This window comes from Periplaneta americana, chromosome 12 (assembly GCF_040183065.1).
Source record: "Periplaneta americana isolate PAMFEO1 chromosome 12, P.americana_PAMFEO1_priV1, whole genome shotgun sequence".
NCBI lineage: Eukaryota > Metazoa > Arthropoda > Insecta > Blattodea > Blattidae > Periplaneta > Periplaneta americana.
In genome coordinates this window covers 55,473,019-55,497,006 of record NC_091128.1, presented here as the reverse complement: position 1 = coordinate 55,497,006, position 23,988 = coordinate 55,473,019, and the positions used below count along the sequence as shown (strand labels likewise).

The 23,988-nt window shown below is 33.9% G+C and overlaps 1 protein-coding gene and 1 long non-coding RNA gene across 5 annotated transcripts in view; one reads left to right on the top strand and one right to left on the bottom strand.

Annotated features, from left to right (window-relative positions):
• LOC138710453 (UDP-glycosyltransferase UGT5-like) overlaps positions 1 to 23,988 on the top strand; it is a 54,355-nt gene that overhangs the window by 5,513 nt on the left and 24,854 nt on the right. Inside the window, exons 2-3 of one of the 2 annotated variants that reach the window (XM_069841351.1) lie at positions 13,734 to 14,005; positions 17,373 to 17,622. In XM_069841351.1, coding sequence (XP_069697452.1) covers positions 17,472 to 17,622 — 151 coding nt within the window. In that variant the 5' untranslated portion in view covers positions 13,734 to 14,005; positions 17,373 to 17,471. The remainder of the gene's footprint in view (positions 1 to 13,733; positions 14,006 to 17,372; positions 17,623 to 23,988) is intronic. The other variant, XM_069841350.1, reaches the window with a different exon arrangement.
• LOC138710452 (uncharacterized) lies at positions 2,873 to 7,549 on the bottom strand. Of its 3 annotated transcripts, none has more exons than XR_011335244.1 (6): positions 7,202 to 7,549; positions 6,373 to 6,561; positions 4,724 to 4,832; positions 4,425 to 4,630; positions 4,265 to 4,343; positions 2,873 to 3,192 (listed from the first exon to the last, which is right to left on the bottom strand). It is a non-coding gene; the product is annotated as an uncharacterized lncRNA (long non-coding RNA). The 3 variants fall into 3 exon arrangements; XR_011335245.1 differs by lacking the exon at positions 7,202 to 7,549 and adding an exon at positions 7,024 to 7,152; XR_011335243.1 differs by lacking the exon at positions 7,202 to 7,549 and having other exon boundaries at positions 6,373 to 6,934.

Below are 23,988 nucleotides of genomic sequence, written 5' to 3'. Positions count from 1 at the left end.
AAAATTATCAAACTCAAAATCGCGATATTTCCTAGTTTACGTAAATGGATGAACTACTTTTCTTCCTTCTTATACCTAGTCGAATGATTTGTGTTTTACGCCAGTATCATCGAACTCCAGTCTTGGAGGGGGGAGCAAGCGGTGTTTCCGGTTCTCTAAAGGTATAGACAGGTTAATATTAAAAATGTTAGTAAAAATAAAATGATGTCCCTGTAGAACTTCCGTACTACAAGGATCTAGCAGGGAAGAGGTACGCTTTTCCTAAGAAATTCATATTTCAGTCTCGTGAAAATCTGAAATGAAAATAATCTTAACCCAGTCATTGCTTGACTTAGATTAGATAATCATTAATTTAATTTGATGGTGAGAAACTGCATCAATAATATATGTCTACTTTTTTCCTTCTGTTTCGGAGAAGGGCTAGAAGTCTGGTTTTACAATCTTCCACTCTTACGGAAGGAATACTGTTGTAAGTCCGAACAGTCGCGCGCTTGTAGATTCATGACTCTAGTCAGCTGTGTGGTGTCCTCTATTCAGCTGTTTTCGATGATATTCCTCTGCAGTGCAGTCCACTCCCCTCCCACCTCTAAAGCGTACTACAACCTCCTCAGGCTGAAGTCATCCGTACGCACTCTACTATACTCGCAACGAGTTAGAAACGAGTTAGATACTATAGAGAGGACAAAGATCTCAGAAAGTTGAAGAAAATTGAACATTGGTCCGCCATGTTTCGGTTAGTCAAAATAAAGGGGCGTGGCTCGGATGTTGTAGGAAATGACTGTGATGAAGTTAGTATTATTGTGAATTGAGTTACATATTAAGACTATGTTAATAAGTAAAAAGTAAAATACACACTAAACTTTACGTTTTATAACAGCTGTAGGCCTATGTTTTATTAGTTTCACTAAATATAGCCCAGATATTAAATGACAAGCTATACTCGATGCAACCAAAGCAAAGCACCTAAAGACGGATGAATTTAATCGGCAGAAGAAAAATAAATAATTTTTTGACTTCGTCACAAATTTAATTACCTTACAGCTAGTCTAACCTAATATGAAATCATGTAATTCAGTGCTCACCAGGTGATTTCAAGAGAGACGACGTATGTAACTAATAGGAGTAAAATATAGTAAAGGTAGTGGCGAAAATTAAAAAAAATATCCAGTAATTAAGTTATTGAGAAAAATTCATTTGAAATTGGAATTAACACAGAGAACTTTTGAAAACTGAAATTATTAAAACTACAAATAATCTCTTAGCATGCAACATAATAATTAAAGAATGACACTAATAGAAAGTTACTCACGATCATATCTCACCACATTTATTGAAACGATAAGATACTTACGATTAACATTGTTATCAGAAACAACAGGAGCCACAGCTAGGTACACTTCTTTTCGCGTGATGGAGACATCATGTAGTCTAATATAGTTTGAAACAAATATTGTCGCGTGATGGAGACATCGTGTAGTCTAATATAATTTGAAACAAGCATTGATCTCATACGTGTCTCGCAACTAAGCAGAGACTTTTGCAGAATAAAACTGTTCCTACATTATTTTGAACAATAATGACAAATTGTGTGTGATGCAAGTGCTATCTTTCCTCTTTGATAACAAAAAGAGCCCTAACGCATTAATAAAAAGAAAGTTGGAGTAGGCCCTATAAACACAATAAATACTAAACTCTTCATGGTACAAACTTATTAATACAGATATTTCGCCTATGCTGTCTGTCTTATCTTATAATTCTCTGCGGCAATGGTACCTGTATTGAGAGGGTTTAATTATCCAGCAACGAATATTATGATTTACGGTACATTTCATTTAAATCCGAGGGAATGAGACATTTTTGGAAATTTTAAAGTCTTAATTATTACTTTTTCATTTATAAATCAGCTTTTTACAAAACCTATAGCGAAATGTTTAAATTAAATATTGATGTATCTGAAAAATATAATACATGTACCAACTCGTTACAGTGTGCCTTTGATAAGCACTCCTTGCGGAGGCTGGCGGTACTATAGACGCCATGTTTTTTAGGGAACGATCCATAGTACTGTTGGCCTCCGCAGGGAGCGCTTATCAGAGGTCTTTAGCCTCTCTATAGTATCTAACTCGTTGTATACTCGGCACAACATATAGTGACGTACTAAGAAATCCAAGATGGCCGTACTTCAGTCTTACCAACTTTGAACGTAAAGCACTAATATTAATTCTTTTCAATAAATTGAACAAATTGTCAGTGGAGAGCATTTAAAAATTGTGGATCAGAATAAAACAAACTCTGTAAAAAAAAGTAAAACAATTTATGCCACGAAAGATGGTATTATGTGCCGTAAATAAAATTTGAAGAACAATTTAAATGGTCATGTCTTAAAAAAATTATTCTTAAAACTACATTACATTCATCACTATTATTTTCCATTTCTTTTGCTGCACATATTCCTCTTTAATAGATATAGAGACGCATTTATAAATATAATTAAAAAGTACAATGAGAAAAGTGAAATTTTATTTTTAACTAACCAAGTAGGCCTAATGAAAATTTAAAAATCATACTTACTTTTCACGACCAATCTCTATAAAAAAAAAAAAAAAAAAAAAAAAAAAAAACTTTAATTTTGTATAATAAGGATTTGTTTCAACCAAATGAAAGGACAACTTAAGTATTTTTATTATTTCAGGATTAATGGAGAAGGGTGATGTAATTATATATATATATATATATATATATATATATATATATATATATAATATTGTTGTATAACATTATGGAATGCTGACAAGTTGATGTATTGACTCAGCATTACACAATTCTAATATCCCGACTTTTGCCTCAGGACTAAGGGAATACTTCGACAAAGGACAGATTGCAAATAACTTTATTTTATATCTTCATTATACAAATTTAACATAAAGCACAGTTAGGCAACAACAAAAATACACAATGAACAATCAACTGTATTATTTTCTGTGTAACAGCACACTTACTTTATTTTTCTGAAAAATACAAAGTGATATAAAAAGAAAATAACTATGGTTTTGGATAGACATATTATGTTTGCTCCAGCATTTGCATCAGCCATAATTCTTAAATTAGTCATTATATTACCAAATTTCCAGACGTCCTCTTCCTTAACCAACCTCTTGATAATGTTTGGTGGCATCATGGGATCCTTTGAGACTAAAAGAAAGACAGAATTTGATTTAACACAGAAATTGTCAATGTTGAAAGAGGATCTGTGCATGTTTAATATAAGAAAGTAATTACACATAGCCCCATTTAACAATAACTGAATTAATTTTTAGTAGAATTATAGTGGACATTATGGTGACAATACTGGACTGGACAATTAATCATGTAAATATCAGTAGAAAAGGGGGGGGGAATTAAAACTAAAATAAAAAATATATTATGTTATACACAGAATGAAAATTAATACTGCATAAACAACATTGTACCGGTATCTAAAATATGACATCAGGCTTTGAAACAGAAATGTTGAAAATAAGCCAAACTTTCAGTGCAATCTAGCTCAAGGATCTGGCAAGTTTTGTAGCAAAATACCACCCTCACAGAATCCTTTGCTTTTGAAGGTACACAAATCTAACTATATCATATTTCGTGAAAAAAATAGTGGTACTGATATAAGACATCATATTATCAGACACTTTCACTTTCCTCTGAATTAATGGTGGCCTCTGATATGCCTGTCTAGCTGGAAGTCATTGTGCAAAATGCTAACCCTCATGGCATGGATGTCGGAGAGGTTGGTGTATCTGAGAGACCAACGAAATAAGCCTCACTGGCTTCTTGGAACATCACGATAGCTAATCCCTGGAAGGGAAACTCTATCGTTAAGTCCTAAGCAACAGAAAAAAAACACAACTTGAATTTATCAATGATGAGATCGTCTAGCTTCCTTGTATTTGAATGTACAGTAATCTATCCGTAGACATATCATATTTTGTTAAAAAAATAGTGGGTTTTGATATGAGGTGTCTGATCATCAGAGATATTTTCACTTTTCTTAAATTAGTGGTGGCCTCTGATGCACCTGTCCTGCTGTATGTCGTGCAAAATGGTAACCCTCATGGCCTGGATGGTGGAGAGGTTGGTGTATCGAAAACCAGCCTCCTATGACACACCTTGGGCAATGATTGTGTTGATAAATTGGTCTACACAACTCGCTTCATATGGCTGAATGACAAACAATTAACCACCATTGGGGGGAAATTACTTATGAATTACTTACATTTAGAGAATCACCTTTCCAAGTATCGTTTATTCCTGTTTGCATTGTCTGGCAATGGTAACCCCAGTCTCAGTCATGTCTACAAAATTCACATTTAAACATAAATAATGCAATTTAACATCACAGTTCATTACTCAGATTCTACAGAAATTATATTTACCATTAACTGATCTCGTCTCCTTTCGTTGTGGGTTTGTATTCTGCAATTTTATTGTGGTAGAAAGCATTATCCATAACAATAATCGAAGGACCTAAATTTCTCAACCCAACAATAAGCTACCTTTACACCCACTTCTGGATTGTATTCATGGCACCATAGTAATCTTGGCCAGTCTTCAAATTGGATGCAAAAAGTTAAATCTGCATCTATAAAAGAGACAAGATATTTAGATTCTAGATAGAACACATAATAAAAGTTACTACACTATATATAGTTTAATAGTATTGTAGTTATATTACCAGGTTCCAGCTTGTACAATGACCAGTCTTCCTTCCACAGCAGGTCGATGCATAACTCCTTGAACCTTACCACCAACGATACTGGTTTGCTCCATGAATGTGTTGCAGTCTATGAAATATACATGGAATTAATAATGTTACAACATTTATTCCCTTTACTATCTTAAAATATTGTAATAAAGCCTGCCATTCATAAAAATCCACGTTTCATCCAGAAAAACAACAAACTTTGGACCCTCACTTTTCATATTTCTCACATATTCTCTTAAAATTAATATTTTTACTTTCTCTTACTAATGTGAGATTGCCCTCTTTTTTCAATTTAAACTACATTTCCTTCAAAACTGTCCTTAATGACGAACGTGATCCTTCAAATGAAGTATGTAATCATAGTTTCCTGTTACATGGCCCAGTACCAGCATGGCTGTTACTCTTTTTCCTGAACAGGAATGAAAATAGTACCGACAGTGGTAAATAAGAAGTAATTATAAGAGTAAAGTCTACAGTCTTTTAACTTATTAAAAATTAAAAAAAAAAAAGAAAAAATGTTACTGCCTTAATTTTCTTCATCTCGATTCGGTCTATCATATACAAATCTTGCAATGACTTCCTTGAAAAAATTATCTGATGCCAGTTATAGATTGTGGATATTTCTTGTTTTTCCCTGGTGTAGACAGCATATGCTTCTTTTCAGATTTGGTAATAATTATTTCTACTGCATTCTATGAATGCTGTGATAAAAGTATGGAGATTATATATTTTATTTACAGTATTTACCTACAAATGGCTTTTAAGGAACCCAGAGGTTTTTGCTGTCCTCACATAAGCCCACCATTCGTCCCTATCCTGAACAATATTAATCCAGTCCCTAGCATCATATTCCACCTCCCTCAAAATATTATCCTCCCATCTACGTCTCGGCCTCTCCAAAGGTCTTCAAACTAACTCTATATGCATTTATGGACTCACTCATTCGTGCTACATACCCTGTCCACATCAAACGTCTGGATTTAATAATGTTAGGTGAAGACTATAATGCTTGCAGTTGTGCGTTGTGTAACTTTCTCCATTTTCCTGTAACTTCATCCCTCTTAGTCCCAAATATTTTCCTAAGAACCTTACACTCTAACACCCTTAATCTCTGTTCCCCTCTCAAAGTGAGAGTCCAATTTAATGCTTTTTATACATACATGCCTGTGGTGTAACAATATCTGGAACAAGTAAACATATAATATGCTCCTTTTTAATTATTCCTATAGCCTTAAAGATTATGGTAATACATTGAAGTACTTGGGACAATAACAAAAATATTCTTCTGCGTTATTGAATACGTATTTTTTTTTTTTTTACTTAATTTCTAACAAGAATATTTTTATACATACGAAAGGTTATCAGTGATGGGACTTTACTTTATTTGGGACTTGTATTTCTAAGTAAGCTTAAAATTTTTCAAAATTCAGTTGCATGTAAACTCAACCACATGCACTAGTTTATCATGAAGTTGCATTAGATTAGGTTACAGAAAAGTCTTCGTATGTTAAATTATGTGTAAATATTTTTTAACACACTATCATGGATGCATCCTTATGGAATAAGATCTGTACTGATCCCGTCAAATATTATCTATAAAAACAGGTAGGCCTACTTACAAGGGATTTGCAATTCTTGCCATTAGAACCGCTTTGGTTTGACAGATATCTTCATATTCTGCTTCAGCCTTCAATTGTCTGTACATATTAACCACTGCTTATTGTAAGCTGCTCTGTAACGAAAGTATTTTCTTTCTTGATGTAGGCCTATAAGTTCTTCAGACTCTTTCCTTCTGGACATGTTATAACCTTAAAATAAAGTGATTATTGCATTTTAAAATATGAACTACATTTAACCAAACTTCAATCTTGATTTTATTCACTTTCATTAGACTGAATATTTGTAAGGTTATGTAAAATTATATTACGTAATTCTCCAAAATAACTGCACCATAGGAGACACTGTTTTCCTTTGTTCCACTGACTTCTGTGAGATTTTAACACATGGTTTTAGTTTGGAGCTATAAATACTTTCAACATAGAAGTCATTTGATACCTGTACATTCTAATGGATAGTTGGAAGTTTTTATAACAGCAAACTAATAAACCACGTGTTTATCGCTATATACATCTCTCATAAGCCAGTGAAACATGCCTTCTTTGATGTAGCTTCTCTGGATAATACATTATATTATGATAAAAATGTAATTGTTATATCATATAATTTATTTTTATATGGATAATGTTTTAAAGTTAAAATAATGCTCTTACCTCAGCAGAATCATCTGTAGGCCTAATTGTAAATTTCACTATTCTAGAATATAAGTATGCCTATGTAATATAATATCTTAATACATACTAAATAACAGTGAATCTTAATATAACACAACATTCTAATATGTTAATTTATTGTAATATTGCAATATAATGCTCCAAAATTGCTACTTACCTAGAAACATACAATACCGGTAGTTCTGATAATAGCAATAATTCCACCAGTTGTATTATGTGATGTGATGGAAATAGTAACTTCACGTACAACTCGCAATTCCCGGAATATATTATATATATATTATAATCGCGATATAAAATACACGCACAATATTACGTTTGAATAAATCTAGTGAATTTTAAATGGAGTAGCGGGTAGGCCTGAATAATAATGCCAAGTGTACCAACATAAGAACTACAAAATGACTAACTATCATGATATCTAGAACATGTGAGTGTTGAAGTAAGTGTTGCCAGTAGTGAAGTGAACCTGGGCTCTGCAAAAACACTAGATTTCAGCTGGTGATCACGTAATGGGGGGAAAATGTTGAAGTTGCATCTTAGTACCTCAAGATATGCTGTGCCGACAATATACTACAGTATATCACGCCAGCACAGTTTTGAGTAGGGTGACCAACTCTCCCGTATTTTTCTTTGTCAATCACGATTGCCAATTTTTAATGTAATCTAATAATAATGGCCGCGAAATAAATTTAGATATAAACCGACATTAATATCGATAGTTTCATAGGTATCGATGAATACAATTCAATTCCGGTGATCCTGAAATCTTTGGTATTACTGTAAGCATATATGATTATAAAGAGTTTTTTTTTTCAATTTGCACAGCAGGAAAACAAATTAAATATTCTCCACCCTCTTCTTGAGAAATATAAATGCGTCAAAACTGAGAAATCATGTATTTTAAAATATTGTACTCAAAATTGTGAACTAAATAATATGAATAATTTTATTTTAACAAGATAATGCTATTATTTAGCTAATTTTTCTCGCCAGAAATAATTGCTAAACTACCATAAATTGATTTAAGGAACAATCACTTGCTTTTAGCCATTTAATGATAATAATAATAATAATAATAATAATAATAATAATAATAAAATAATAACAAAAATAATAACAATAATAATAATAATAATAATAATAATAATAATAATAATAATTTATTGCTAGAACAAAGATACATATTTTTTTATAAAAAATCGCTCTAGCAGCCTCTGAAAGAGTACATACTCGTGCTCAGTGGGCATTCTACAAAATTTTAAGACAAGTATTTTATTAATTAATAGAATAAAAAGTAAAAAGAGAAGAAGAAAAGCATAGAAATTACAATAATTGAAACTTTATATTTTCTCCCTAATAAATATTTTAATTGATTTTTTGAAGTAAGGTGCATTAGCAAATTGAGTGTTTAGGAATTTAACTGTTATCTTGTTACAGAGCCTTGGACCGAAGTTGCTTGTGATTATAAGCTACAGTTGCGGAACACTTAGGTTCTGTCAAGCATACTGTATGTTGTCTGATTTTTTATTTTTATACCTACTTATATGAATACAAATTAAATATATTTCGGCCTTTATGCACGAAATTCAATAAGACATTATTATAAATTTGATGGATGTCAAATACTTTAAATTCAGAATACAACAGTTCTGAGGAATAATAAACAGGCTTGTTAAGACACTTTTATTATTATTTTCTGTAGCAGTTTCATTGGCATGAGGGAGATACTTACAGCACAACCCCATTCTATAATGCTATATTGTAATGCAGCTTGCACCAATGCGAGGTAAATCAGTCGACTGGTCGATTCCGAGATACTTAACTTGAGGAGATTCATTTAGAATGGGATAGTTACATTATTAGAGGAACAACTAGATGTAGGCACTGACCGATTTCGCACCTCTTCCCACTAGAGGTAGTTACTGTGTACTCGGCCTTGGAATTTCCCCGGGTCCACTTTTACAAAGATGACGGGGGAAGGGTTGAGGACCATTATACTGTAATCCTTCTTGTATTTACCCTTTGGTCATCAGTTCATCACTCTACTCCCTTTTACAAAAGCAAACACTTTCTCTTCCTAGTCTGCCAATAAGCTCTTTTAAAGAAGTCGGAACTAATCCTTCCTTTTTCCCTCACTGCGTACATTATTCTCTTTAACATGTTTTTAAGCTGTCCAGGAAGCTGAACAAATCCTTTGTCTTTCAATGCACAAGGAGTAGAAGGTTTGTGATTTTGTTCTGAACATATTCTTGGAAGTTTACAGGAGGAAGGCAGTGGCGGTTATTCAAGTGAAGTACATGAAGGCCACCTTCACCCCTTTTTTCGTGCTTTAATAAAATATATTTTATCAAGAAATTAAAATAAAATGAATTCTTCACTAAACCATATTTTGCTCTATTTTTTAATATCTTGTTCGGCGTAATCCCCTCAGTTAACGTTCACTGCAGCACTTCACACGAACCCCTCACCAGTCAGGCCACGTGGCTAGCAGACCAGCTGAAGGTCCGAATGAGGCTTTCCTTTTCGCCTTCAGTAAACACACCCGGTTGTCATGACAACGAGTTGCTTACTATGAATTACTGGTCCCTTTTGCGAGGCTATTATGAGGGTCTGTGGACCAGGCATTCATCTCCTTTCTCTATTCTTGAAAGACAGAATCTCTCTCTCGTCCAAACATTGGATCAGGGTGGCAAACTGTAATATTTTGCAACTAAATAAGAAAACATAAAATATTCTGTAAAGAAGTTAAATATTGTTTAAATTTAGTATATAAAGTATATATTTTGGTATTTTTTAACGTTAGCACCTCTTGAATATTATGTTTTTTATGGATTTTGAAATAATTTGAGTACCCTGTAATAAAGAAAGTTGGCATAACATTTGAAACTACGTTCTACATTTGACCCGCGCTGACCAATGATTTCGCTTTACGTATTCTTTGTTGTGACAAGTGCAGCGAAGTGTGAAGGTGATACTACGTGTATTAATGCGATGAAAACATGAATCCGTTAAACGATTTAGTGTGTAATCTTTTGGAAACACCGTTCTCTCGTTGGTGTGCAGAAGATAAGCAAGATATTTTAAAATACTGCAGAACAACAAGTCACATTAATATAACTATGAAAAAAGTGAAAAGTGGTGGTCGGTCATACAATATTCAGTTTCAAGATTCGTGATATTCCGATTGCAACTGGTTATGTGGGAGTCACTATAACGAGAAGTTATATTGTTGGCCTTGTCTTCTTCTGGGGAACAAGAAACCCGCTTGGAATTCAACTGGATTTTGCGATTTCAGAAATGTCAATCGCGGTCTTCACAGCCATGCAGATTCAGCTGAACACATTAAATGTATTTTGCAATTAAAGGCACTGCAGAAGAACATGAACACCATTGCGGATGCACTAAAGGAAAGTTATAGGTTATACGTAAGTCAATTTAATGAAAACGTACGTTTAAATAGACTGGTAATGCACACCGTAATCGACACGGTATTGTTTCTAAGCAAGCAGGAGTTGGCTTTTCGCTGTCATGATGAGAGTATTTCGTCACAGAACAGGGGGAATTTCAAAGAATTATTGGCTCTCATTTCATTGGCCCTATGAAAATTAGAAATCACTATGAAAAAATTAGGCCTGTTCTTTGTGGGAAATCTAAAACGATTCAAAATGAAATAATTGATTGTATTTCTGAATGCATCAATGAATTGCAAGAGATGAAATTACTAATGCCCCTTTCTTTTCCGTTCAAGTGTAAGTTTTCTGTTCAACAGAATACTGCTTTGATTTAATCGTAGCTGCTTGATTTTACTGGAGAGGTATGCTTATATTGGAAGTTGCATGTTCCGAAGTTGATTTAAAATATGAATACAGTTTACGGTTATGATTGTGATTTTGCATTTTGTTATGGGTCCTATTTCTTGTGTACTCTTTTAATTTGATGTGTTGTATAAAATGTGTTAAATTTTGTCTTTTTTATGTCATGTGGACTTGTGGTTGTTTTATTATGTTGTGGTATGTATTGTGTGGAAGTTTTGTTGGGACAGTGAATTCTTCGGGATTAAGGGGACGTAGCTTCCGAAAATGTTGAAAATTTGTTTATTTTATATGCTGTGCTTTTCATAAAACTTAAGAAAATGGTGAATATATTACATTAATTCAATATGCCCATCGTATAGGTTACAAAAGCATTCGCGACGTCACGGGTATATAACGATTCCAGGAAATTACCTAGAATTCTATTGACCTTCACCTAATTTATCCGGCACGAGCCGCCACTGGAGGAAGGATTTCCTAAATTACCATTTTGTCCATTTTAAAATTACATTTTCTTGGGGAAGTTCTAGTTTTAAGTTCACTATAACCAAAGTGAGGGTTCACTATAAACGGAAATATTAACGTACTTTTTAATGTAGGCTATGCGGGTCGGGACCAACGATTTAGGTTCACTATAGCCGAATGTTCACTATAACCGAGTACACTATATCCAGAGTTGACTGTACCTTATAGAGGAATAGACACAGTATATTGGTATTCCAAATACAGGGAAGGCAATATATTACCACTCTTTTTATATAGAAAGTGGTTAGTGTTTCGAACCTCGAACGCAAAGTTTAATTTAATTGAAACGACGTTCCTTAATACATTGTCTAAATCAATTAGCCCCGGCTATCCACTGGTTACTTGTACAGAATTCAAATCATATCCTATCGCTAACACTGGTTTATGAATACGAAAAACGCTGATCATCCACAGAAAGCCCGCGCTAAAAATGTCTATGAATACGGCCCTTAAGGTTTTAAATCGCTGTATTCCTACGGTCTTACTAATAAAAACTCTATATACAAACGTTTAACTGTCTTATACTTACACAATGAGTAGCTTGTTTATAAGTCGTGTGCAAATTCCTTACCAATAATCACGACATACGTCGGGTATAACAGTACAAATGTTACACAGCTACGTCATAGTTTCGTCATTACTTCATTACGAAAGGTAATAGAATATCTGAGGTTCTCTATTGCATCCGGTAGAGTGCTCTAATGTGCCGTGTTAAGTATCGATAGTACAACTGGCTCTGATCGATTACCACACTATATTTTGGTCAAAGAGTACAAGCTACAGCAATATTATTCTTCTTATTATGTGCTCTTTGGTTTGTTCTTCTGTGGTTACAAGGTAACCTTCATCATAAAATGACAGTCGATACGAACAGCTGTTAGAGGGGCGGCCATTTTTCTCTATATACAACGCTTGAACATGGGGTTTCGTGTATATAACTATTGCAAAGGAATTCCCATTGTATAGTTGCAGCCTGTTTATACATCCATTGTTTATGCATGGTTTATTAGTAACGTTTTCTGTCTCAACTCTGCATAAGTCTCGTATAAAAACTATACACGGTTTATTAGTAAGACCGCTAACCTTTAACTCAAATGTAGGCCTACTGTGACTTATTATTGTAGCATGTCATTAATATTTAATGACTAAACAATTCTATGAAAAGATAGCAGCCTATTCTAACATTTAAAGACAGTGAAACAAATGAGTAGATACGAGTCCTGTTATGTATCCAAAAACTGCGAGTTTTATTAATTTAGTTGATATGCGTTTGTTGGAAATATTTCCTTATAACTTTATTCTTTTTGTAATGGTTACATTCACTACTACATTCAAATATCTCTCTCTTATCGCTTCAGATTTATATTCATAGTTGTTTTTGAGGAGTCAAGGTCTACTGCCATGTACCGCAGGCGATCCTGATGTTACATCATGCGACATAATTACTTTGTCCTCGCGCAACACGACAGTGTATCAGTAGACCAGGCTATCATTGCTCTGTCGAGGAATACCATTCTTACGTTATCAACTTATGAATATGTCGCACGTATATACGATCATCTTTAATTTGTAACTCAAGGTCATTCGTATTACGTCACAATACTACATCCTTGTCACAATCCTGTAGGCTACAACTTAGCACTTCAATGATGGTATCATAAACACCCACTAGAGACGAAAAAGTGCACAATCATCACTGGACGTCAACGTAATAATCTGTTTTTTCGTGATCTAATTTCAAGCAATTTAGTGATACCATGTTCGGAGAGTAATTACCGATTAGATAAATACGGCAAAGTTTTAACCCATCTTGTCTGACACTCGATAACAAAAGATTAATTGCAGTTATCAGTAAAATATTAACATCGTCACTATTCTTAAGAGAATAATGTGATATTATTAGACACAAGAAACGCAAAGCGATTATTTTTTACAGAACCTGGTCTGAATTACATAACGAACATGCGAATACTCTAACATTGTTTCACAGTTCTACTAGACGGTGAACTGCAGTAGTAGGCCTACCATCTTAACATATCTGCAGCAACTTATCCAAACTTATTCATCAGTTATCTTCCGTTACATAACAGATTCTTTATACAGGGTGATTCAAAACCTCTGCGACAAACTGTGAGGAGTGACAGATCTAATAATAAGAAACACTTTTTGTTAAACAACCTATGTCTTTTGACGCGTCATTTCGAAGTTACGGTTAAAAATATTTTTGCGCGGGCGTACGTCAATGTATGCGAATGTGTGCACCCCTGTTTGCTTGTTGAGATGTTTGTAAGAGATGAGAAGGTTGTTGTTGTTTGTTTACGTTTAATATTCAATACCTTTTCCTTTCAGTTCTGTCTAATCACGAATTGAGAATGGATGTCTACACTTTTCCCTAGTTAGCCGACAGGATAATGTGTTATGGAAAGGCTCGCGGAAACGGAAGAAGAGCTCTCCACATGTACCAACAACAGTTTCAAAACAGAAATCACCCTCACCACACAATGTTTGCTCGACTTTATCAGCGCCTTCCAGACGATGGGTCTCTTCATCCCCGGCGCATTGGTGGAAGACCGCGTAGAATCCATTCTCAGTTGATGATTACACTGAACTGAAAGGAAAAGGTATTGAACATTAAACGTAAACAAATAACAACAACCTTGCTCTTCTCTTACAGTCATCTCAACAAATAAGCAAGGGTGCACACTAGAGACCTGCAAAACTGCGCACACAACCGGTTTAGATTCGTCCGGTCGGGAGCTCAACCGGCTATGATGAACATCGGGCCGAATAACTCGGTTGTCGAGCGATTACCCCTGATGTATTGCAGAGTAGACAGAACATCAGGCGCATTTACATGAAAATAACGTTTTTCGAGTACACAACCGGAGTAACAAGGAAATTTACGTTGTCTTAATGAAAAAAAAAGTGTTTGCAAGTATTCTTACAGTTCATTCGACACTATAACACACATATTTTCTTTATTATTCTGAACTTGCAGTAACTTTATAAGTATCGTTTATATTTTAAACTTTTAGAGTTTTACTAATGAAAGTTGCTTATAGATATGTTAAACAATGTTATAGTTTTTCACAGAACAAGACGTGCACAAGCCATGTATATTTTTCTTACCAATAAACGCTATATAGCTGGCGTTTTTCCATACCAGTGTTAAACAGTATACGTCATAACTTCTTCATTTGATTACGTCGTAACTCTTTCTCGTCACATATTGACTGAATCTTGTTCGATTTGTATAACCCAATGATCGCTATTACATAAGTTCATGTAAGATTGCGAATTATTTAGAACACAAATCTCACACAGAAAGAAATGGTAAGGAGGAAGAAAATACGATCTCCAAATAACACCAGGTACATTTCATTACACAATAACTTTTTAACATTTTCTCAGTAGGCTATACAAACAGAGTAATAATATTGAAGGATATTTATTTTGTTTAATTACAAAAATATGTTTGCTTCAAATAGGAATACAAATAATTTGACATTTTAATACATTTATTTTTGTATTTCGAACTTGCAATAAGTTGACTAGTAACAAATAAATGAACAATGGACACAGTGACATTGAAGGAAATAGACGTAATGTATAATGTGAAATATCATAATGTAAACATATTCAAAAATATAATTACAATTCATTATAAAACAAAATAGGAAATAAGTACATAAGTCCATTATGATATTTGTACTTTAAACTAAAAAAAATTGTTAAGCCTACCTCTAAAACAATAGTTGCATGCTTTTTTATTATTCTAATCAGTTGCAATATTATTTATTAAGAAATCAATTTAAAAAGATAAACAGTAATGTTATTTTCAACAATACGATTACTTTGGCTCCCAGTAGTGGTTGTTCTGTACAAAATAAGTATAATTTACACATTTTCTAAACTACGAATAACAAAAGAATAGCAAGGTTTAGAAACAAATCATTCTGTATAGAAAAGATCTACTTCAGAGAAAACAAGTGTCATTCAAATAACTATTTTATTACACACGTGCTAATATCAACTATTTGATGTTCACTATTATTATTAGGGCCTATTATCATAGACTACATGATCAGAGTTGACTTCTTGTGTTTATGTATTAATAAATCTGTTTTACTAGTCTAAAGTTACGCTCGGTGGAAACACTTATTCATGGAATGGCCAATATTCGTTTCACAAGTGTTGCTAGAGAGGCTAGAGTTGTTTGGTGATCTTTCCATCAATTTAGTATGTAGAAAATTAAATGAGCATAATGTGTAATGTGAGATATAATAAGTAAATAAATCCAAAATAGAATTACAATTAGTCGCAAAACATAAAATTAAATAATTATTAACTCTAAATGCATTCCTCCAAAACAGTAGCTATTCATATACAGGGTAGAAGTGAAGTAACCCTGCAGATTGTACGGGCCGATAAGGTTCACTTAAATGAATGGAAAACCTATATTACGTTTAATTCTCTAGTCATAGTAAACATACTAAAAGCATTGGCTTTAGTAGGTTTCAGAAGATATAAAGTTATTTTTGTTTTAGTTTCACTATTGATCGAGTTTACTGTTTTTTAAGTGTGTCATTATTGTAATATTATAATTCAGTTTTCTAGTGTAAGCAAAAATTACAACCTTGGTAATTTGTGGATACCGAAAGTTTTTTCTGCAATTTACGCTTTACAACGTCTGTAGTTTCACGCTGCATGCTGTTTGTTCCTCTTGACGATCCTCAGCTATAATATCTGGATGGTTCACTGTGATCTTCATTTTATATGCCAGAGCACGTGCATGCGTGTGTGTGTGACTAATGCCTACCCACTTCACTTGCGTGATTCGTGTTCCAATACAACATATAAGCTTACTGGAATCGGTTCCTCTGTTTTTTTTTCTGTGCAATCCAGAAAACAAAAGTGTATCTTGTAACTACAGTGAATAGTAAATGATTTCATTTGTGTATATCTTTTAAATAATAGTTGAAGAAAATATACACTATAAACAATAATATCTTTCACAACATAAGCAAATGAACTGTTAAAAACAAAGATGTAGAAGAAGAGAGTATTGCTACCTTCGTGACACTGATTCGTTTACAGTCGATTAATAGCTTCACATTACTCTCTTTTCTGTCTTGTTGAAAAAGGTTATGGATGTTAAGAATTATGATTGGAAAAAAATGTGAATGTGGGTATGTATGTATGTATGTATGTATGTATGTATATATGTATGTATGTATGTATGTATGTATGTATGTATGTGTGTATGTACTGTATGTATGTATGTATGTATGTATGTATGTATGTACGTATGTATGTGTGCATGTATGTGTGTATGTATGTACGTGTGTATGTATGTATGTACTGTATGTATGTATGTACGTATGTATGTATGTACGTATGTACGTATGTATGTACTGTATGTATGTACTGTATGTATGTATGTACGTATGCATGTATGTATGTATGTATGTATGTATACAGAGTGAACCGTAAGTAATGTCATTAATCCTGCAATGCTTTGGAAAAGTGACATAAGTCAGTTTCCACAAAAATTATTTACTAATTTATTCACAACTTACGGAACATCTACTCGCTTGGGGAAAGAGACATAAGTATTTCTTCCATTACAATAATCCATACAGAAGAAAATCAAATCGACATAAACCAGTGTGAAGACAGTTTTTTCCTTCTCCTGTAAAATTAACATTTTTGACTTGTGCCACTTTTCCCGAGCACTACAGAATTTCAGGGGGTTATTTTCTGAAATATTTCAAACAAAAAAGTTTAATAAAATTTTCCTCGTTTTTGTTTCCTTTTCAAGTTAAAAATTATTACATATGAAACATTTCATAGTGTATTTTGGGAAAGCCTTTGATTTAATTCCCAATATTCTCAGTCAGTTTAGGAGAATACACTGTGTCAATATTTGGAAAAGAACAATTATTTGAAAAAATATCACCTTGTTCTAATGTGGTCCTTCTTTTGCAGATTTCCCTTCAGAATATCTTGCTGCTGGTCGTCGTAACATTGCATGGTAGTGATGGAGCAAGAATCCTGGGTCTCTTTCCCATCCCTGGAAGAAGTCACATGAACGTAAACGCTGCGATCATCGAAGAACTGGCCCGGCGAGGTCATCAAGTAACCGTCGTTAGTCCTTTTCCGCTGGCTAAGCCGATTCCAAATTACACCGAAATGGTTATGAAAAAAATGGACATTGAAGATATGGGCAATGCGACTGGTAAGACAATTTTTTGTATAACATAATTAATATCTGGCGTGGTAGGTTAACCAGGAACAGTCAACAATCCCTTTCCGCTAGATAAGTACATTCTAAATGACACTGGCATAACTGTGGGGAAGTTACAGCTCGAAGATATGGACAGTATTCATGTAAAATAAACAAGAAAGCAAGAAAGGTAAATGTATAGTGCATCGAATTAAATAAATAATTTTCTTTCAGTTCTAGTAAATTACTTCAAATGATATCATTAAATATTATTGTGAAAATTGAGGGTGGATTTACAGTCCACTTAGTCTTATGACAATTGGTTCATTTTAGAAGTTTTCTCGATTGCAGAGTGAATGTCAGGAAATCCCATAACATATTCTCGGATTTAGCATCTGATCACCAATTCTATATACAGTAACTTACATAATAGAGAACAGTTAAATAACCGATTAAAATAACAATATTTCAATTATAACTTTGTATGCTCAACTGACTCGTAGATACTGAAAATGAATGGCACCCGAAAGGTCATACACTGAAGCACGTAGCCTACAGACACACGTAATGAAAAACCTCTTTTGCGGCATGTAATGAGAAATAGTAGGCCCCTATGTCAGTAACACACGTCTTACACGTTTCACAATCATTCAGTTCTTTAACACTACAATTATATAGTAACTGACTTATTTTTTCCCATATTCAGATCTTTAGTAATATCGTCCCTCCTCCTTTTGTCTACATGAGGCACCCCAGCTACTCAACGTAGCAACTTCATCTTCCCTCTTTTATTTTTCTTTTGTTGCGTCGGTTATGTATCCAGTTTTCGTGTATTCAATTAAGAAGATAAATGTTCTCTTCTTACATTTCAAACAAAGGGCATTACTTCAAGATCTCAAAATATAACCTATAACATTTCATGTATTACTTTACGGCTACGGGGTTAAGGATATATGTATGTGAACGATCACAAATATTATCAGAAAATGCAGGCTCTAAAGTTCTAAAATTTTATAAGGAAACGAACTCACAATTGGACAAAAATTACAATGTACCACAAAGGCTTATTAGAACTGAAATATCTGATAAAAGTATAAAAAATGGTTAATAATATATTTTAGAATTCACTTTTTACTTTAAATTAAATTTTCCAAAATTTGAAAATTTTCACACATATTATTTCATAATTCCACAACCATTATACATAGAATTCTGAAATTTAATACACTGACTTAACATGCTTATATGCAAAAGGAAGAATACAATAATGCCCATTTCTTTGAAAATAGAAAAATTAGGTCACAAAACATTCTGTAAATTTTAATATACTTTATATAGAGCAAATAAAAATTAATTGTATTAAAATAAATAACTCTACATGTCTGAGAGTAGTCTACTTTTCAGAAATAAGTGTTTATTACATGCAGGAAAAATATTAAAGATGTCAGAGAGACCATAACAATGTTATGGTTACCAAATGATGCAACTGCAGAATTTCTTTTGTTTTTTTCATACTTTGATAAAATTGGTTTGAAAAATAGGCTATTAGTAATCTTTTTAATACTTTTATCAGGTATTTAAGTTCTAATAAGTCTTGTTGTTGTACCTTGTCATTTTTGTCCAATTGAGAGTTCATTTTCTTATAAAATTTTAGAAATTTAGAGCCTGCATTTTCTGATAATATTTCTGGTACATATACCCTTAAGGACACTGGTCACAGGATGACGTTAGTTGTTTACTTTACTGATGTACCTTCAAGTTTGTACGCAAAAAGGAAAATGTCGCGTGAAGGGAGCTCTGTTCATTCAAGGTTCAATGGATGCAGGTTTTGTAGTGTTTGCTGCATTCTGATCGGTTGTTTCGATACAGCATGCCTATTCTCTGTTCAGAAAGTAAACCTTTCATAAAGGGTTAATTTGTGATCTAGTGAAGCTACTGTGAAGATGTATTAAAATGCCACCAATAAAATCTGTAACTGTGCCTATGCTTGTAATAGATTTCAAAGGCGACTATTTTTCAGGAAAGGAGGAAAATATATTAGGCCTATGATTGTGAATTTTGTAAGGCAGTCATAAATGTTAATGTAAATTATGAAAATAATATATGCAATTATTTAATCAATAATAAACTAGGTATTTTTTGGAACGACACTGCTGTTTGTAATTTTTACAAGCAATGTAGAATAAGAAGACTATGAATAGCTCAAATAGTAGCCGGTCACGAGGATTTTTTTTGTAAGTTCTTAGGAGTCTGTTTGTGCTCATTGTCTGTAAGCACCAGTTTGTAGGTAGAAAACTTATGTTCAACACCACATGTCACTGGTACATACTTCAAGGTATAGGAAAGATTGGAGAATGCTGGGTTTGCAGTGAAAGAGCTGCCTTTGGGCAGAACACTAAATTAAGTGAATGAATGGCACATATTTTACAATGCCAGGGTTGGTTGTTCCTTTTCCCTTGAAGTACCTTCTTTAATGCAAAAATACTACAGCGATAGGATTTTTCATTATCAGATTATCCATCTGTCTCTTTAACGGATCCTCAGTGGGTCCAGGAACGTTCTGGAACTGTTTCATAGTCTCCCGAAATAGTGTTGTTCACGTTGCTACGTAGTGCATGATCTCGTGTGAGGAGCTTCGTCAAGATCTCATCAGGTATTGTGTTGAAGTGAGTCTCTATATATGCCAGCGTGCCAGCTTACTCTGGTCTGTCATTCATGTCAACACTCGCAAAAGTTAGCCTTCTCGGTAGACAAAACAAAGAACAAAGCAGAATGAGAGATGAGTTGGCCGGAAGTATTGGCTGCCACCCAAGAGCACTCTCGTATTCAACTGTGTAAGTAACAACTGGAATGGCCTTGGGTATGGTACGGAGGGCTTGTTTGTCTCTATGTGACGATCACGTAAGAGCAGTTCCTAAAAGACTAATTTGGCCGTCTCTTCAGTGTTGCCAACTAATACCAGATATCACTAAAGAGGGTAAACTCACAATGCCATGTACAATAATAATAATAATAATAATAATAATAATAATAATAATAATAATAATAATAATAATAATAATAATAATAATAATGTCTTGCTTATTTACTTATTTACTTATTTACTACATCTCATCTTTATGTTGGGAGGTATTTTCTAAATGGTTCAGGAAAGAGTAGGCCTATATTTTCCTCTTGGACCTCTCGCACATTATGTTGGAAATTAGTAGATTAATATGATCTAATATTAAATTGTATTTCGTCTGACAACATGAAATTCTTTGCTTTGACTGATCAGTTTACGATTCACGAGACCTAACCTAAAAACGTAATTTGTTTGATTACGTGAAATAATTAGTACAAACTCCGAAAACCGAATGCCACTTTGAAATGTATGCTTAAGAACACTTACTTACCGATAATAATTTTGCTATTCTAGTTATAATTGCTGTCTCCGTGCACATTTTCCATCGATCACTTAAGTCCATGTATCACACCATATGTTATATCTATTTACACTTATCTGACTATAATCTTGAATTGTAACCGCAACAAAACACATAAAATAACTATTATATATTAATATAATACTGATATTAATTAATTATTAGTATATTCTAATTTTACTACGCTAGCTTCCAGTAATCGGCTCGGAAATCTAGAACAATTTGAATTTTCAAAATTGCACTGCCGACAACAGCTGTTCCTGCTGCTAACATACCAGTTGTAGTAGTATTTTTCAGTATCGAAATTCGAAAAAAGAAAATTCAACTTAAAAAAAAAACTATAAAATCGCCATAATCCACTAGTAATGGGGGGGGGGGAAATGGTTAGGTTTCACCCTTAGGGTATTAAGTAAGCTGATCCGGACTATAGTAATGGAAACAGTTGCAAGTAGAATTCCTTTCTATTAAAAACGAAATGTTATTCTATGCTAAAGCTAAGCCAGAAATATGCTGAAATTAGACAAATTTTACTAAATTACTCTTAAATATACAATAATGCACATATTTTTTTTTCTCAGTTTAAGCGATTTTGTTTGAGACTAATATTAGACCTACCTGTGTTGTAGGCAAATATAACCTTCCAATAATAACATACGTTTCCATAAATTCCGATGTATGCTGATCGTGAACTAGTCGCTGGAGTATTGCACTCATTACTCGTATAGTCTGGAATAACAGCTCATCGATAGAACCCGGATGTTTAGGCATTTATTTTGGTTAAAATAGGCAGGCATATAGGCACTATAAATAGTAAAAATAGGCAGTGAAATAGGTATTATTATTCATGGAAACAGACAAAAATAGACAAATACTTAATAAACTATTCCATATGGTACTCACTTTCCTTGATTACATGTCACAACAAGATGCTTTTTTAAGTTGTCAAATGTCATAGTGAGCCGCCTGTCAGAGAGAACATTCTTCATGGTGGAAAAAGATCTTTCTACTTCTACTGAAGTGATTGGAGCAAACTTAAAACAATTTATTTCAGAAGAAAAGTCTGTACTTTCTTTCAAAGATCGGGAAAAACCGATTGTGTATTGTCTCAAAAAGAGGGGTGTGAGAAGGGATTAGAGACTTCAAAGTACGCGTGACTTGTACGTGCAAGCGACAACAGTAACGGGACCTGGAGACTTGCTTTCAATACTCTTCTCATCCCCTTTCTTTCGCTGTTAAAACCCGAAGTGACCTGAGCACTGAGGGTTATACTGTTCAAACATCTTTATTAAGTGACGTAAAAGATTGAATCGGTAGGGGAGAAAAGTTTACGATTTCTTGGAAACGTATGTAATGCTGGATAATAAGATTGTCAGCAAATATTTGTGTGGGGAGTGAATGTATATTTTTAATTTGTACAACCGTTCTTTTTCGTTTTTTTATATAATTTATGTGCGGTTTATTTTAAATGCATTAAAATATATAAAATGTACAATAACGATGTAAAAAGACTAAAAAAAGCCATTTAACCTTAAAATAGCCGATGGGAGTTAAAATAGGCAAAAAAGAGAAAATAAAAATTGGGCCTATCGTCCCCAAATGTGTGCAAGCGTGTTTATCTCTAATAGGTATTTCATGCAAACACTCAGTTTAAGAAAGGCATTTTGCCTAACATCCGGGAGTCATCAATATTGTAATGCCTGCTTTTAGTTCCAATTTGAATTCAAGAGGCTAACATAAACCCTGGTAGCCCAGAATACAGCACCGGAAACAACGAGGACGATATGCACCCATTCATTACATTCACGAGGTCTCAATCTTGACTCACCCCAACTCATATCTTATGTTAGATCTATCATCCTGTCCATAAATTTAATCGAATTTATTCTGACGGAACTAAATTCGGTTACTGCTGATGTTGAATAGAGCATCGGGAAAAACTAAAGAAGCAGCAAGCACTCATTGCTTATTCTAGGCTCTCGCAATCCCAGACGTCCCCTAAAGTGCATGAGGGTTAAGTTGGCGTGATTTCTACTATCCTTGTCTGCGGTCCTTGTCTATCGACTGTCAACAGATGTAAGGGGGGAAAGGTTTTCTTTTGTAGAATTCTTGGAATTCCCTTCCCTCCTTCTCCCTTGGCCCTTCTAGAACACACTTTTGCAAATCCAATTACAGTCCATGAGGATTTACTTGTCTAGTCCCTTTTAGAAAGAGAAAGAATACTCACCATCTCTCTCTACCCTCATTTATGGTGACGGCGGTATGGTCGACACTCCTTCCAGCGACCAGGAGTTAGCAGCGGCGGCACTCTCTTCCTCTTCAAATTCTGACTCCTCTCCGCCAGAAAGTTCCTCGTCCGTGTCCGTGTCATCCAAATTTATTACGAATCGATCGCTAATTTCGTCTACTAGTCCGTCCTTCTCCCAATAAAATTGTTCGACTTTTTCCACGTGTTCACAGGCCTTTCTCCAATTATCTTCCGTCACTTTTGCAAGAGCGCTCTCAAACAACAATTTCACATCTTTACTTTTGAACGAAATATTACGCTTCGCAACGTCATTTTTAACCTGCCCCCATATTAATTCGATCGCGTTTAAATCACAATGGTATGGTGGCTGTCTCACTACAGTATGGGAGTGCATTGTCGCAATTTGGTCGATTTCGTATGTTTTGAAATTATCTTTTTTAGTTTTTACAAGTTCATATAATACAGGTTTCGTGGATCGTAAATCAAATTCAATGTTATTGTTACGAAGCCAGGACTGCATTTCAGATTTCGGTGTTGATGAAATTGGTGCCTTATTGAGTTCTGTTGAATGATAGGGGGCATTGTCCATTACAATGATGCTATTGAGAGGAATGTTTGGTAATAATTGATTAATGAACCAGTTCTTAAATACAGTGCTGTCCATCTCCTCGTGGTAGTCTTTAGTTGATTTAGATTTGAAAGTTAGAA